The 18449-nt window shown below is 34.3% G+C and overlaps 1 protein-coding gene across 2 annotated transcripts in view; it reads right to left on the bottom strand.

The window, feature by feature from the left end:
• Window positions 1-18449, bottom strand: part of TMTC3 (transmembrane O-mannosyltransferase targeting cadherins 3) — a 77291-nt gene that overhangs the window by 40944 nt on the left and 17898 nt on the right. For both annotated transcript variants that reach the window (XM_045830570.1, XM_045830569.1), the window contains exons 2-6: window positions 8433-8648; window positions 4148-4366; window positions 3062-3161; window positions 1466-1581; window positions 814-986 (exon numbers count right to left, since the gene is read on the bottom strand). In XM_045830570.1, coding sequence (XP_045686526.1) covers window positions 814-986; window positions 1466-1581; window positions 3062-3161; window positions 4148-4366; window positions 8433-8621 — 797 coding nt within the window. In that variant the 5' untranslated portion in view covers window positions 8622-8648. The remainder of the gene's footprint in view (window positions 1-813; window positions 987-1465; window positions 1582-3061; window positions 3162-4147; window positions 4367-8432; window positions 8649-18449) is intronic.

Below are 18449 nucleotides of genomic sequence, written 5' to 3'. Positions count from 1 at the left end.
TGGACATGAACTAAAGTGGGGGAATGTGGGCAGTAGGGGGTACACAGGGTGGAGGGGAAGAAGGGGGGGAGGAAATGGGACAACTGTAATAGCATAATCAATAAAATACATTTAAAAAAGACAAAATATGACAAACAAAATATGAAGACCCAATTCTCTAAAGTTTCCAAAAGAAAACACTTTAAATATAAAAATATAGACAGATAAAATGTAACAGGATGGAAAAAGGAAAACTACATAACACCAACTACATTAATATGTTTTAAAAGGCTAAATTAGTATAAGAAAATGCAAATTTTAAAGTAAAGACTATTATTTGGGATATTAAAGTTCATTTAATAATGATACAGAGATCAGTTCACCAGGAGGAAATTACAATCCAAAATGTTTATGCACGTATTAATAGAACCTTTTAACACAAAAGCGAAAAAAGAAAACCGATTCTACTCAAAGGAAAAAGAGAAAATTCTATAATTATAGTCTGAGATTTCAACATCCTTTTCTCAATAATTAATGGAATGAGTAGAAAAAAATTACTAAGCATACGGACGGCTTAATACTTAACCAATTTGACGGTCCTAATATCTTGACTGTGGTTTCATGAGTGTATACATATCTCAAAATTGATTAATTTGTACATTTTAAGTATATGCAGACTCTTAAAAATATTAATTATAAGTCAACCAAGCTGTTAAAAAACCTCAATACAAACTAAAGACTTTCTGGAACATTTACAATCATTTAAAATCCAAAGTTAATTTAACAAGGATGGATGGAAAAACAATTAATAAAAAACAAGGCAGAAATTCATACCTGGTGAATACTGGAAGTTGGGACTGAATAACCTGGACTCTAATCACAACAAGTAACAGGGTACTGAACATCAAAACAATGAGTTTTATTAATGTCTGCAGCATAGAAAATGGAATACTACCCTTTCCACAGAAAAAGTGTCCAACAGTAGTACATAATGATGGAAAAGTATACTGGAAAAGAAAAAAAAGTTTTAAATAAATAACCATATACTACAATGTTTTCAACAATGTAGTACTTTTTAAATGCAAGATTCGCTAGAAATTGACTATAACTATAAAATAAATTTAAAACAATTTGTGGAACTGATAATACATAAAACTGAACCCAGTAATCTTAGCCAATAATTAATTATATTGTAAAATATTCTAACTTGCCTAACAATTTAAGTTTCAATAATTCCATGAATGGAATTCCAATAATGAAATTATTGAAACTTAAAAAGTAGCTTTTAAAAAACTGAAGGTGTTCTAAAATGTTAAGTAATTTTCAGTGAGTAGGAGATAAAATATGATTGTTTCTTGCCAAGTTCTGGTATTATTATTGGTAATCAGACTGATATAATGATACATCTTGAAAATAAGTTTATTATAATCAGATTCAAACAAATAATAATAAATGATAACATCAAAAAATTTATATTTCTTCTTACCTTCTGGGCAATAAATACTTCATACACACAGCAAATTCCCACAACTGTTATTCCTTGTTCTTTACACAATGTTGCAACAGCCACTAAAAACACTGTCAATGCAATTGCAGTCCACACTACAATTTAAGAACAGAAAAATATAAAACTACACAAAATAATTTTTTAACACAACAAAAAGATATTTTTAGTTAGACAACTATTAGACATTACTAAAAACTTTACTCGTGATTCTGTAATATACTCACATTTGTGCTATTTCCCAGTGACTTGTGCTTTATATATATTTAAAATGTATTTAAATAGCCCTGGCTGGTGAGGTTTAGTGGATTGAGTGCCAGCCTCTGAACCAAAGGGTCACCGGTTCAATTCCCAGTCAGGGCACAAGCCTTGGTTGGGGGCCAGGTCCCCAGCAGGGGGCGCCCTAGAGGTAACCACACATTGATGTTTCCCTCTCTCTTTTCCCTTCCTTCTCCTCTCTCTAAAAAGAAATAAAAGACCTCCAAAACATGTAAAATATATTTAAATAATTTAAGTAATTTATGCTTTCATATTCAAAACAAAACATTAAGATGTATAATATAAACTAAAAAAAAATTTTGTGCAAGATTATCTAACCAATACTAACTTTTAAAACAAATGTAGGGTGGCCAATTTGCAAAAGAGAAACTTTAACTTACAAGCTTGAGTGACATGAGAATGAGCTATCAATTTGAAATAAAGACAAATAGCTAAAATTAACACACAGATATTAATATACCTAATTTATTCAAAACCTGAAACTGCAAACTAATAGGCAAAGTAAAGTACCATTCTTACTAAAAAAAGACTAAAAACTGAAACAGGTTAATAAGCATTTAAATCAATACTATTCTTTTAAAATTCACAACAGAGTATTAATAAGTTCTATTTAAATGAAAAACCTATTTCATCAACTTGAACTGAATGGCTACTACTTAGTAGTAACTAACTAAAGAACAATGACTTGTGGGTATAATTCTGGATCTGCTCCTAATCTGCCTTGTGACTTTGGGCGACTGTTCTGAGCTTTAGTTTTCTTATTGGATAATGTGACCTCCATTTGGTTGACAGTTAAAAAAAAAAATGCTAGTATGATTTAAAAGGTGCAAACTGACCAGGGTAGGCCATATGGTAAGGACTCAATAAATAGCTCAACTATGATCAAAACATAATAAAAGCTACATTCTAATAGGCTTTTAATTTTGACTAATATAATTCACAGCTTTCAGAGGTGTTATTTATTTATAGAAAGACAACCGAAATATTGGTAGTTATATCATTTACAGATAATAGCAGATGGAACTAAGAATGACCCTACAGCTTCTATATCCTAGGGTAATTTTTAAAAAACAGATCATAGAGAACCTGTTTAGTCACGATAAAATGTAAACTATATGCAAGAAATTTTAATATTAACAATGTTGCATACTTTCATATTTCTACACATGCTAAAGTAGTACAATACATAATGGCAAACCTCAAGTGTGGCATATGTTTGATAAGTAGCCCTACAGTAGATAAAAATTGCCTAATCAAGTTTTACAGCTACAGAAAAAAATTAAATGTTAAGACATTTACCTATGGAATTATTCCGTCCTTTTGATTTTGTATATGACAAAAATGCAGCTAGAAAAAAGATAGATGACAAAAGTTCTGCTCTTCCTACCACACCCGTTACCTAGAAATGGATAGGAGGGGGCATCATATTAATGAGCATCTTGAAAATTTTAACTGTACAGAATAGCAAAAGTACTTTAATGAGAAACTAAACTGCCATAACTTTTCAAGTGCACATTTCTTTCTTAGGTATTCTTTGAGTGCCCTCATGTGGTGAATTTGTATATCTTCCATAAAAATAAATTTTTTAGTGACTCAAGTTCTTTCATTAATACTATTAGGAAATAATTATGGACAGGAAGTTACAAAAATAGTAGAGAGAGATCCCTTATATTCTTTACCCAGCTTCCCTCAATGGTAACATCTTACATAATTATAGTACAATATACAGTGTAGTTCTTAATCTAAAAAGGAAACAAGCTAAGTACTTCTTAAATATTTTCTTAAAATACTAGTATTCTGAAAACACAAAAGTATCAGAAATTCATTAAGTTTTATCTTATAATAAGCCTGCAAATTAGAGTTTAAATAATAAACTTTAGTCCTTTTAAATTCTAAAAATTTAAATAAAAAAACACCAAACCTCTCCCTTCAAAGTATTCTGAACTCACTGTGAAATTTGAAACAACCTATCATTTTGGTAAATGTATAGGAAAATGCTAGATACCACAAGTTTGAGATAGTGGGAGACACAACTCACTCCTCCAACACACACACACACACACACACACACACACACACACAATATTTAAACATAAGCAAATAATAAAATTGTATTCATTTATGTTACATTACTGAATTTGAGTGATTTAGCTCATGTTCTTGATAATACATGTTTATGTTTCAAAAAATATTTTGAATTTTAAAATTTTACATAATAGAAAGTTAGATTCCATGCACCAGGGTGTTTGGACTTATTACAGTAATTTAAGAGTCTATAATAAAGTCATGCTTAAATATTACTCTTAAGTATATATACCATTATAGTCACTGTGTAGGTTTTGTAAAAAGATAATAAAACAAACTTTAATTTACAGTTTTACTTACTGCTTCAGTATGTACTGGGTGTACGGCGAAGAGTAAAGAAGCAATCACACTGCTTCTGTTGTCCAGAAAAAGTTTACAGACTTTAAGAAATAGCACACTGACCACAGCATGAAAAATCATATTTAGGAGATGATATGACATTGGTTTCAGTTCACTAAACAGATAATTTAAGCGAAATGTCAATACTGTTAAGGGGCGATACGACTTATGGCTTCTCTCCTAAAAGAAAAAAACATCGATTACTAAAGTACTCTGGTCTTTGGGGGGAGGTATATAAACTAATCATTGCATTCATTAACAAAAGTATCACATTTGGCTGAGAAATAATACAATAATGAAATGCCCCTCGAATAACACAAAGATAAAAGATAATCTGTGATTCCTATTTCCTTAATCCCCAAACAAGGCAATTTCCATTCTGATATATAGTGGTCACAGAAGTAACAGTAGAGGAAAAACATATAAAATCCTCTTTAATACAAAGCTCTTTTGAAAAGTAGAAAAATAGTGGTACTAATCAAGCTTGAGCACAGGATTATCTACAAAGACTGCTCCCCAATCTATTATCAACACCAGCATTTATATAACTGCTGGCTAGATTTTTAGAAGGAAATATAAGAATGGAATGCTTACTTACCACTGCAGTTTAAAGAATAATGGCTCAAAAAGTACTGTCAATTGTTTTATGAAAAAAATGCCCATGAGGTATAAACCTGAATACATCAAACTGAAAATCCCCAAATATTACACAGAGTAATACAAGAGGAAAAACTTTCTTAGAATAAGAGAATAGACACCTTTGCTATGATAGTCTCCATTAACAATAAATCAAATTTTATATGAAGTACTGATTTCTTTTATAAACTAGAAGTTACATTTAACCAGAAATAGTTTTACTCCAAGACAAAAATCAAATCAGGTTTAAGAATAAAACACACAAATGAAAAATATATAAAATGTAACCTTAATTATTTCTTATAATTTTAGAACATTTAAAAAAAATCTTCACTGGAGGATATATTTATTGATTTTGGGGAGGGAGGAGAGGGACATTGAGAGAGACAGTTGCCCCCGTAAACACCCTGACCAGGGATCAAACCCACAACCCAGGTATGTGCCCTGACTGGGAATTGAACCTTCAACCTTTTGGTGTATGGGATGACGCTCCAACCAAATGAGTCACCTGGCCAAGGCAATTTCTTGTAATTTTATATAAGGAATGCACACTCAATTTCCTTGCTCTCCTACCGCTTACCATAGTTGGGCAGACTTCAGACTGTTCATCCCTACTCCAGAACACAGGGAAGCACAAGCAACACACACTTTGAAATCAGGAACATTTTCATAACTGTTTGTATTAACAACACACACACAGCAAGAGTGAGGTCTACCTAGAATGTTCTTTCCTGTTTGGCTAATTCCTCTACATCCTTTTTGTTTCAGTGAGGCACACAACATTGTTTTTAAAGCACAAACCATATTGAATTCACATGATTTGTATCAGAAAGCAAAAAATGGCTCTAGAAACACTGTGAGTGCCTAAAATATTATTGTGGTTCCATTAGAACATATTTGCAAGTTGAAAGGATGAAGTAAAAAAGTGATAGGGTAGAGGTATTTTTAATTGCAGAATAAACAATTGTTTTATTAGGTCTACTAGATGTATATATGCCATAGGTAATAAAAAATAAAATATAGATTAATTATTAATATAATTAATTATTTACATAATTTATCAATAATCCATTTAAGTAAGATTCCAATGTTGTTGATAATCATCAGCTTAGATATCAAATTTACTCTGTGAAAATAGAGTAAAACAGTGAGTTCCATTAAAACAAGACAATTCAGATCATTATTACATTCAGGTACATTAAAGAAATAATTACTCATGGTATTGGTTGGCAACACAAATGCAAGCACAAATATAATAAAAAAATAAGCTCACAGTTCCCTGTTAATGTGAATCTCCATATATAGACGGCAAACCATAATGACAGGATATCTGTAGAGGTTACCTTAACACAGTATTTCATAGGCCAAATGCCAGAAGAGTGCAGCTTGTTATAGGTCAGTGGTTCTCAACCAGGGCTGTACCAATCACCTGGGTAACTTACATGTCCTCCCTGCCCCACACCCCTGCCAAATCCCACAATAACAAGAGAACACACACACAAAACAGAATAAAAAATATTGATGCCAGAATCCCAATATGAGATAAATGTAATTAATAGGTTTGAGTAGAGCCTTGGTAATTTATTTTTTTAAAGTGCCCCAGGCAGATTCTACGTGCAGCCAGGGTTGCAATATAAGAAAACATCAATAAACAGAGTATTATACATCTAAAGAATGGGCTTACTAAAGGAATTATTCTAAACAATTAGAGGACCAGAGGAGTCTAAAGATTCCCTAGTGTGGTAGTATTCATCTAGGTCAAGGAGAATGTCCTAAGTCCAAAATATGTCTTTAAGATCTACATTTGCACAAATATCATCACAAAGGTGTGTGCCTTTGCCAGCTTCTAGGCTATCACTACTTGATAAAATCAACCATTAGGTCCTATAAAAGTGCTAATTCCAGGCTTGTCAAGAAACCTATGACACCTATATACCAAGAATAATTATTCCCTAGTGGCACACTTCCCTACTGGGAGAGAACATGCCTATCAGAAAATACAAGGAAGTCCTCCTGGTCAGTGTAGCTCAGTTAGTTGGAACATCGTCCTGCAGGCCAAAAAGTCTTAGGTTCAATTCCCTGTCAGGGGACATACCTAGGTTGCAGGTTTGGTCCCCTGTCGAGGTTTGTACAGGAGACAGCCAATCAATATTTCTCCCCCACCCCTCTAAAAACCAATAAGTATGTCCTTGGGTGTGTATTAAAACAAACAAAAAAAATAGGGGGAAGCAACACTCATTATAAATTGTTATTCTAATTTGTTCATACATTCCACCTGAGTTTACTGCTTCTTGGCGTGTTCTCATAAGTGCTCTGAACAAAATTTTCACAAATTTTCACCCGTGAAGCTGAGAAACATCACAAATACCATAGTATGATAATTTTCATGAGCCCTTTAATCTGACCAGCTAAACTTTCAGGTCAAAATGTTGATGTCATAATTAAATCACAAGAGGCACTGCCATAAGATAGGGAAATGGACACATTTCTAAGGGTCTCTGGGTTAAACGGTAAGGGACAGGGTTAATCAACTGTCTAGAAAAGAGTGTACAATAAAACAAATTTTCCCTTGTTAATCGAAAGATTTATTTTTCTAAAGGTTAGACTTGGGTGATAACAGGAGGGTTGCAAGAAAACAGTCTGATTATTTATCAAGAATACTTATGATGTGCTCATGAGCAGGGAAATAAAGATCCCATCCCTATGCTTGTGAAGCTTCCAGATTTGAAGAATGCAGAAATAAGCCACCAATGATGATTGACAAACTATAACTATAAAAGAGTATTATATATCATGTCTTAGCAACTATGTGCCAGATACTGTAAACATATTAATTCATAAACTTATCTTCAAAGTATTATTGTTTTATAGATTAGGAAAGTGGCCTGCCATCTAAAAGCTGTATTATTGCCTATTGCAAACGGCTATTAGATAATAGGACTAAAATTAGAATCCAATTTGTATGATCCCAAACTGGCAAGGATTTAATCTGGCAAAGTAAAATTATCCTCATAAAAATGAAATAAACTTTTGGGTTCTGAATATAAAATCAAATTAATTATTAGCTAAGAGATATGGCACATTTAAAAATTTTAATATATCACATTTTTTCTACAGGAAATTGGCAGTATGTGTACTAACTATGTTTACAAAGGTTTAATTTATTTTAAAATTATATGTATTTTTAAATGGTTAAATATATCACAAGTAGTCATCTCTTTTGACTTATAAGAAAGGAAAAAGTCAGTGAGTCAGAAACAGGCTTGTATTACACATATTGTTCTCCTAACAAATTTACTTTTCAAATATATATATATACACATATATAGTATATGTATATATACACATATATTTTAGAAGATTAAGCCAAGGTACACATCCAAGGAGAGAAAAAAGTACTGCTTTAAAAAAAACGTATCTTTAACTTCCTATCAATTTAAAAAAAAAACATGTCTCATAAAATTTAGGGGAAAAATCCATTAATTCATTAATTGGTATGATGACAATGGTGATAAAAAATTAGGAGTAATAAACTACCAGAATATTTTAAAATCTGAAATTCCTATAAGTAAGGGAATATATGAAAGTAATTATGAAGGTAATTACTTACCTCAGACATAGGGGTTCCCCAGAAGTCATTCTGAAATAAAGTTTTTAAAGGTGTAGACGGATGTAGGTCTTTGTTATCCAGTATTGCTGAAACATCATCAAAAACAAAACCACAGAAGAGGCTGTTCCAATAGCAGGCAGTGACCACACCTACTATCAAGGTTACTTCTTTGAGGCTAATATCAGCCATCTTTTCCAAAGCACTTGTACACAAAATCTAGGGGGAGGGGACCGGAATCATGAAGATAAAATGAAATAAGCAACATGTTTCTTTTTCTTTTCAAAATAAGTAGTTTTAATAGAAGGGTTATTAAGTAAAATACAGACTGAATGCTAATTATCCCAGAAAACTAATTTTTCAAAGTTCAGCTCAAATGTCATCCATCTTAAAAATCATTAGGTGATCACCTCTCCATATTCCTAACATAATGCAGAATTGATTGCTCCTTCACATGTGTTTTCAAACCTCTATTATAGTCCTTTATTTCACCATTTAGTCTTTAGACCTATCTTTCTAACTATCAGTGAACTTATCAATAATCGCAAAACAGATTAACTGGGAAATGGAGATACACACACTCATACAGACAGAGATAAGATAACTTTAAAAAACTCACAGGATGTGATCTAAACTACTCTTTGTGAGAAACTAAATTAATTAATTTAATCTTTGTGAGAATACAAAATACTTGACTCAAGATGGTGTCAGAGTAGGTGGAAGTTATGTCCTCCTAGGACCAAACTGGAATTACAACTAAATTATAGAAAAATCATCCTAAATAATACACCGAACACTAACTGTACAGAGGCCTTATAACCAAGGGTTTAGGGAATAAACCACTTCACCAAAACGAGACTGGTAAGGAGCATAGAGACACGAGTAAGCTGGCTGGCTGGAGTTTCGGGGGCAGTAGCTGAAGTCCTGGAGGGATATTTCAGCAGCCGAGGGGGCTCCCCCTGAGAAGTGTGGGCTCTAAACCCCAAGCTGTGCTCCCCAGCCTATAATACCAGAAGTGGGAAAGTAACCCAAATAGCACTGGCTGTTGAAAAGCAGTGGGGTTTCTGTCTGCCAGTAAGAGACAGCTAGAGATGCAGCCATCCTCTTAAAGTTCCAACACATAAAATTTCATTTGAAGCCACTTAGCCTGGGCTCCAGCTGAGGGAGGACAGAGTAGACTAGAGACTCATTAAGGAGAGTCTGGGGTTGGTGGCTCTGGTTAGAGCTGAAGGATCAGCTGTCAGGATCTGTGTTGAGTCATTCCATATACTGCAGAAGCCATCTTTCTTGGGCAGAACACTCCCCTCCAAGTGGCATCAGTCTGAGGTGGGGCATTAGCCCCGTCCCCAGCAGTTACTCTGTCCCACCCTGTGAAGTTTAAGCCCTGCTGCTGAGCAGTAAAGCTGGAGGCAATTTCACTGGTTAAGACTAACAGAAAGCCTACAGGAGGAGGCAGATCTCTGGGAGTTTTGAAACTTAGATGACCGTTCCCCAGGCCCACTGCTGTAAAAGCTGGCTTTGATGAACAGACTGGTTCTTTCTGCACACACCCAGGCCCAGCAGAGGGAGCCAGAAGATGAGGATTGCTGATCGCTCCAAACAGGTTGCCCAGGGACAATCACAGACAACGTCTGACATAGGTCAGCACCTGAGTCTTTGCAGAACTACCTAATAAACAGAAATGTACACAAAGAGGCAGCCAAAATGGGAAAACAAAGATACTGGCCCCAAATGAAAGAATAAGAGAATTCTCCAGAAGAACTAAATGAAATGGAGGCAAGCAATTTATCAGATAGAATTTAGAATGATGATTATAAGGATGCTCCACTGTATGAAAAAAGACATAGAAACCATAAAAAATGACCAATCAGTAATAAAGAATGTAATATTCAAATAAGTAATAGACTAGAAAGAATAAACAGTAGGTTAGATGAAGCAGAGGATGGAATCAGCAATCTGGAAGACAAGGTAGAAAAAACACCCAAGTAAAGCATTGAAAAGAAAAAAGAATTAAAAAATCAGGAGCATTTGAGGGAGCTTTCGGACAACATGAAGCATAACAACATCCACATCATGGGGATAGCATTGCAACAAAAGCTAAAGGGCTTGCTAGGAGGGGGAAGAGGAGGAAGAGGAGAACCCCCCCCCCCCAGAAAAATAGTTAAGAAAATAAATGGCAATAACGTAAATGACTAAAATGCTCTAATCTAAAGGCATAGGGTAGCTGAATGGGTAAGATAACAAAGACCCATATATATGCTATCTCAAAAGATCCATGTCAGAACAAAATATATACACAGAAACTAAAAGTAAAGGGATGGAAAAAGACATTTCATGCAAATGGAAAAGAAAAAAAAAAGCTGGGATAGCCATACTTATATCCGACAAAATAGACTTTAAAACCAAAGCTATAATAAGAGACAAAAATGGACACCACATAAAGATAAAGGGAAAAAGAGGATATAACCCTAGTATACATTTATGCACCTAACACAGGAGCACCAAAATATGTAAAGCAAATGTTAATGGACATAAAGTGAAAGATTAATAGAAATACAGTTACTGTGGGGGATTTAACACCCCGCTTACTTCAATGAATAGATTTTCAGACAGAAAATCAACAAGGAAATAACAGCCTTAAATGATAAACTAGATAAAATGGATTTAGCACTGTAGAGATTGTGGTCAAAGAAATTACAGCATAGGTCATGTGTATCTGAGAGATACATTCATTAACAGTATGTGCTCAAATGTGGAAAAAAAAAATCCCAGCAACATCTGTAGCCCATAAATCCTGCAAATTTAGCCAATTTCTGAGATGTAAACCAGCTATATATGAGGCCTAAAAATGCTTTCAATTCAGTTTTGTCTATTAATTTAGCATTCATTTCTCAGGAAAACTGGTTCAAGATATAATCGATGTTTTTATTTGCATATAATACGATTAGGTCTAAAGTATTATTTGTGATAAAGCAGTTCAAAGTTTCAAGTTCTATCAGCTTTTTTTTGTGTTTGGCTGAACTAACAAAAATTGACACAAAACATTCTGTGGCTTTTTTCTAATTTGTCTTCTTATTGGACATTTCCTCCATTTTGATTCTTTATCATTTCCCCCTAAAAAACACTCTTCATTCATGTCTAAATCATCTTCACTTTCTTCACTGGAAATAACTTGCTCAGTATATGAATCTTCTGAATGAACTTCCACATAATCCTCATCTTTTAAATCACTTTCATTCTCACATTCGACTCTATCATTCTCACCATAAGACCTGAGTAGTATTCACTGAAGTTATTCAACATCTCATGGATTATTGAATTGATATATTTTTCAAGCCATTTTCAATGGAAAATAAAAAAAACATAATACAGACTTTGAAATTCAAAAATAAAAAACTACACTAACACTTACTTCTTAGGACACAGTAAATATCTCAGATACAATTTACTATTGAATATCACACACCGTTATGAAACATCTGTTATAATCAAACTGATGGCTTCAACATTAATCACATACAAACACACAGCTACTCATGATCTTGAACCTATGCACCTGATATATGTAGTGACATTTTAGTTTGCTTATCTCTCAGATCAGCCATGATCTCTGCCAAGGTAAACTTGGTATCTTTAGAGCCTTTCACCCCAAAGCAACAGAAATACATTCCTTTCAAGTGCACATGGAACATTTTCTAGGATACAACACGTTAGAACACAAGACAATCTCAATAAATTTAAGAAGATTGAAATCATATCAAGCATACTCTCTGACCACAATGCTATGAAACTAGAAATCAATCAAAAGAAGAAAGCTAAAAAATACATGAAGACATGGAAGCTAAATAACATGTTATTAAACAATGCACAGGTGGTAAACACAAGGCCTATGGGGCTGAATCTGGTCCTCCACCTTGTTTCTACCCAGTAGCAGTACCGAGCTCTTGCTTAACTGTTACGGAGTAGTTACATTTATACAGTCCTCAAATTGCATTCAGCCCTTTGCAGGCAGCCTCGAGGCTGAAGTGGCCTCTGGTGAAAAAGGAGTTTGACACCTCTGAATTAATGGGTCAACAATGACATCAACGAAGAAATCAAAAGATACCTCCAAACAAATAAAAATTAGAACACAACAAACCAAAATCTGTGATATACAGAAACCAATCCTAAGACGGAAATTCACAGCATTATAGGCCTATCTCAATAAATACGAAAAAGCTCAAATAAACAAATTTTACACTTAAAGGAACTTGATAAAGAACAAACAAAGCCCAGAGTGAATAGAAGGAAGGGAATTACAATAAAAATAACAACAGGGAAAAATGAAATAGAGTCTACGAAAACCTCAATGAGTACAAGAACTGAAGACAAACACGACTGGCAAACCTTTAACTAGACTCATCAAGAAAGAGAGAGGACCCAAATAAAAGCAGACACGAAAAAGGAGAAATAACAATTGATAACAAAGAAATACAAGGGACTATAAGAAAATATTCTGAACAACTATACACCAACAAATTGGACAACCTGAACAAAAATGGATAAATTTCTAGAAACATCCAATCCTCCAAAAGTCAGGAAGAATCAGAGAATCTGCATACACAGATTGCAACTAATGAAAATGATATACTATTCCAAAAACTCCCAACAAAAAAAGCCCTGGACCACATGGCTTCACAGGTGAATTTTACAAAACATTCTGAGATGAATACCCATTCTTCTCAAACTACTTCAAAAAATTCAAGAGGTGTGAAGACTCCCAAGCTCATTTTATAAGGCCAGAATTATCCTAATTATAAAACAAGCTAAAAACACTAAAAAAAAATTATAGGCCATAATCCCTGATAAACATAGATGTTAAAATCCTCAACAAAATATTAGCAAACCAAATACAGCAATATATCAAAGACAGTATACATCATAATCAAATGAAATTTATACAGGGAATGCAAGGTTGGTAAAACATTCACAAATCAATAAATGTGATTCACCACATAAACAAAATGAAGGATAAAAACCACATGATCATATCAATAGATGCAAAAAAATTGATAAAATCCAGTGCCCATTTATGATAAAAACTCTCAGCAATGTGGGAATAGAGGGAACATACCTACATATAATAAAGGCCATATGTTACAAAACCACTCGTACTGAAAGGGCAAAAACTTCAAGTATTCCCCTTAAGATCAGGAACAACACAGGGATGTCCACTTTGACCTTTCCTACTGAATATAGTATGGGAAATCCTAGCCATAGCAATCAGACAAGAAGAAAAAATAAAAGGCATCCAAATTGGAAAGGAACAGGTAAAACTGTCATCATTTACAGATGACATGATACTGCACATAGAGAACCCTAAAGATGCCACCTAGAAAATACTACAATAACTGAATTCAGTGAAAGTAGCACAATACAAAATTAATATCCATAAATCAGTTGCATTTTTATATGCCAATAATGAACTATCAGAAAGGGATATTAAGAAAACAATCCCATTCACAATTGCTTAAAAAAGAATAAAATACTTAAGAATAAATCTAACCAAGAATGTAAAAGACCTGTACACAGAAAACTGTGAGATAGTGAAGAAAGAAATTGAAGATACAAATAAATGGAAGCACACACCATGTGCATGGATAGGAAGAATTAACATCATTAAAATGTCCATAATAACCAAAGCAGTCTATAGATTCAATGCAATTCCTATCAAGATTCCAATGATGTATTTCACAGAACTAGAACCAATATTTCAAAAACATATATGGTACCCAAAAAGGCCCCAAATAAAAACAGTGATCTTGAGAAAGAAGAACAAAGTTGGAAGAATCATGCTACCTAATATTAAACTATACTATGTGGCCAGAGCAATCAAAACTGCATGATACTGGCATGAAAACAGACAGTTCAATGAACAGAATAGAGAGCAGAGAAATAAATCCACACCTTTATGGTCACTTTATACTTAGCAAAGGAAGCAACACATACAATGGGCTAAAGATAGTTTTATTCAATAAATGGTGTTGGGAAAATTGGACAGATACATGCAGAAAAATCAAACTAGACCACCTTCTTACACAGCACACAAAAATAAGTTAAAAATGGATCAAAGACTTAAATGTTAGACCTGAAACCATAAACATCCTAGAAGAAAACACAGGCAGCAAAATCTTGGACATTGTTCACAGCAGTACTTTATTGGATATATCTCCCCAGGCAAGGGAAATGACAGAAAAAAGCAAATGGGACTACATCAAACCAAAAAGACCATCAAGAAAATAAAAAGACAACCCACAGAATAGGAGAACATATTTGTCAATTCATTTGATAAGGAGTTAATACACAAAATTTATAAAGAACTTACAAAACTCAACACCAAAAAAACCCCCAACAATTTAACTAAAAAATGGGGGAAGGGCTTGAAGAAAAACTTCTCCAAAGAGTGCATACAGATGGCCAACAGACATATGAAAAGATGCTCAACATCACTAATCATCAGACAAATGCAAATTAAAACCACAATGAGATATGACTTCACCGCAGTCAGAATGGCCATCATCAATAAATCAACAAACAGCAAGAGCTGGTGAGGATGTAGAGAAAGGGGAGCCCTTTTGCACTGTTCGTTGCAATGCAGATTGGTACAGCCGCTGTAGAAAGCAGTATGGAGATACCTCAAAAAATTAAAAATGGATCAGCCTTATGACCAGCAATCCCACTTCTGGGAATTTATCCAAGGAAGCATAAAACACTAATTTGAAAGAATATAAGCACCCCATGTTCACTGCAGTGTTATTTACAATTGTCAGGATTTGGAAGCGGCCCAAGTGTTCACTAGTAGATGAGTAGATAAAACAACTATGGTACATTTACTCAATGGAATACTACTTGGCAGTAAAAATAAAAAAGAAAATTGTATCCTTTCTAATAGTGGATGGATGTGGAGAACACTATGCTAAGTGAAATAAACCAGGAAGAGAAAGACAAATACCATATGAATTCACTCATATGTGGAATCTAATGAACAAACTGAACTAACAAGCAAAACAGAGACAGACTCATAGGGAACAGGCTGATAGCCCTGGCAGGGAGGTTAGGGGGATGCAAGAATGGAGCAAAAAAGAAAAAGCACTCATGGAGATGAACAACAGTGTGGTGATTGTGGTGGATGGAGGTGGAAGAGGGTACAATAGGGATAAATGGTAATAAAAAAGACATTAAAAAGACCTAAAAAGAAAAAAATCTAATACTTGAAAAGACCACTAATGATCATGGATTTTCTTAAATGTAGAAAAAATTATGTTTTATTATTTTATAGACCTAAAGGTCAACTATTACCTAAATCAGGGACCCAATCTTGTAGCTGGCATCCTTGTTTAGTTTGATCAAAAGGTTTTAAAAAATATTTGTCTTGAATGCAGTTATGCTAGTTCTATACTGGACAATTAATAGCAATCCCATTATCTTTCACTGAGATTGATTTGATTAATTTATGCTATCTATTTGACCTTTGGGGCATATGAATTAATAACCTAGATCTACATCATGGTTTTTCTTTTTCTGATTACAACACTTTTTACAGAATGGGCTTTAAACATAACAATATATAATTAAGTTATTGCTTAAAAAGGATTCATTGAGAGAATGGTATAAAGAGTATAAAGAACTATATGAATTGGTAGATACTTAAGGAAGATTCTCCCTACGATAAAAATAAAGTGGAAAGGTATTCTTAAAAAACAAGTTGATAACACACTTTTCCAGCTGGAGTAGTGCCAGTAGTATCATTTAGGGTTATCACTTATGGGAAAACAAATAATGGCCACCAAAATTGCCCATGTCCAAATCCCATTATCCAGTGAATATATTACCCTATGGAAAAGGAGATTTTACAGGTGTGATTAAATTGAGAATTTTGAGATGAGGAAATTATCCTGGATTATGTGGTAAACCAATTCAATGGCAAGAGACCTCACCAGTGAAAGAGTTAAGAGGAGTCTAAAAGTGGAGGTCAGAGTGATATGATGACTGGCTGGGGGCCATAAGGCAAGAAATGAGGGCAGCCTTTAGAAGCTAGAAAAGACAAAGGAACATGTTTTCATTAGAGCCTCTCAAAGGACCACAGACCTATTGACATACATCTCAATGCCAGTCTATAGAAACCCATTTTGAACTTCTGATTTACAGAACTGGGAAAATAAATAAAGTTTTGTAGGCAAAAATTTTAAATCATTTATAAGACTTTGTGGATGAAAATGGGGATATGTACAAGTTCAGTGACCAAAAGTAACCTCACAGGGTGATGTGGTCATGAACTCCTAATTGGAAAGGCCAAGGTGGGTAGTCACCTCCAGGCCTGTAAATGGTTTCTCTTCACTTTCCGCAAGTCCTGTCCATTGTTTTTGTGCATCTAGGTTAACACTCATTTGAAATGCTCCCTTTCAAATCCCTTAGGGGCATAACCACCCTCAAGGAGCATATAATATTGTTTTCTATTCTGTATCCTGCTTTCTTTCATGTAAATCTTCTTTACATTTCTTAATTACAAATGTATAAAAGAAAATGCAAAACTGTCATTCTTTGCAACATTTGAAATGTTGTTTCCCAGCATGTCATCAGTTTAGCTCAGAAAAATGTATGCAAATTCTCTACAGTTTTGGATGTTTCTTACATTGACAATTTATATACGAGAAAATACTAAAGTATCTTTAGAATCAGAGAGCAAAACCTTAGGATATATTAGACTTTTTAAAGAAGTGCAAAACCCAATCCAATGAATCATGAAAGGAAATTAGCTGTACCTTTTGAAGAAATATAGTTTTCAATTAAAACAAAAATTATGTAAGGGCTTCTCTCTTTTTATGAGAAAATTTTCTATTGTATATATGGACCACGTCTTCTTTATCCAACACTCTATTGAAGTATGCTTTGGTTGTCTTCATGTCTTTGCCACTGTGAATAATGCTTCAATGAACATAGGGGTACATATATCTTTGTGAATAAATGTATTCAAATATTCCATGCAGATACCCAGAAGAGGGATTGCTGGGTCATATGGTAACTCTAGTCTTAATTTTTTGAGGAATCACCATACTGTTTTCCATAGTGGCTATGCCAGCATATACACCTACCAACAGTGAATAGGGTTCCTTTTTGTCTGTAACCTCTCCAACACTCATTATTGCCTGTCTTGTTGATAATAGCCATTCTAACAGGTGTGAGGTGGTATTGATACAAAGATAGCTGATCAGATCACTGGGAAGGATTCGGGAGTGGTCCTAGGAGGAGGGTGCTGGGGGCAATGGTAAACAGCCTAGGAGGGGATTGGTTGAGGAGCTGAACACCTCAGGAGCACATGGAATTACGGGCCAGAAGATTTAAAAATAAAAGGATGGTGACTGCCTGTCTTCCTCAGGGATACCTGGATGACCATGTCTCATCTACCTGCATTTCCAAAGGACAATATTTTGGATAGGAGAAGAAACTTCCAGGCCCAGCCTAGAATCTGGCTGGCCTGGCACATGGTGGCTGGGTTATTCTTTGGGTGTTCTAGAGGGGTCTGGCTCTGAGGCAGAAGATTGCCATTCTTCCAAAATTGTGTAGCTTTATTTATCTTATTTTGTTTTAGTTTGTGAACTAATACTAACAGGGGGAATGAAAGGGGAACTCAGGAATTAAAGAGTTTAGCCTTAATCAATAGGCTTAAATGATTAAAGCTATAACTAAAGAGTCAGATTTTAGTCTTAATTGATAGGCTTAAGTGACTAATGCATGTAGAAAGCTGTTATTTCAAAATTGTGTAGCTTTTGAGTAAAAACTCCTTTCCTTTATCACCAAACCTTTGTCTCCAGAATTTTGCCCAGAGGGTGCTGCTGGGCAGCAGGACTCCACCTGCTGTTTGACAACAGCAACTCAGTTTTGATTTGCATTTCCCAACAGCATGACAGTTACCAGTGGGATGGCGGTTAGGGTTAGTAAAGGGTAATGGGGTCAAATATATGGTGAGGGAAGATAATTTGA

Source organism: Phyllostomus hastatus, unplaced genomic scaffold (assembly GCF_019186645.2).
Source record: "Phyllostomus hastatus isolate PE091 unplaced genomic scaffold, TTU_PhHast_1.1 phas_contig_152, whole genome shotgun sequence".
NCBI lineage: Eukaryota > Metazoa > Chordata > Mammalia > Chiroptera > Phyllostomidae > Phyllostomus > Phyllostomus hastatus.
Note: the sequence above shows the minus strand (reverse complement) of the source record. Positions and strands in the feature narration are given on the sequence as shown.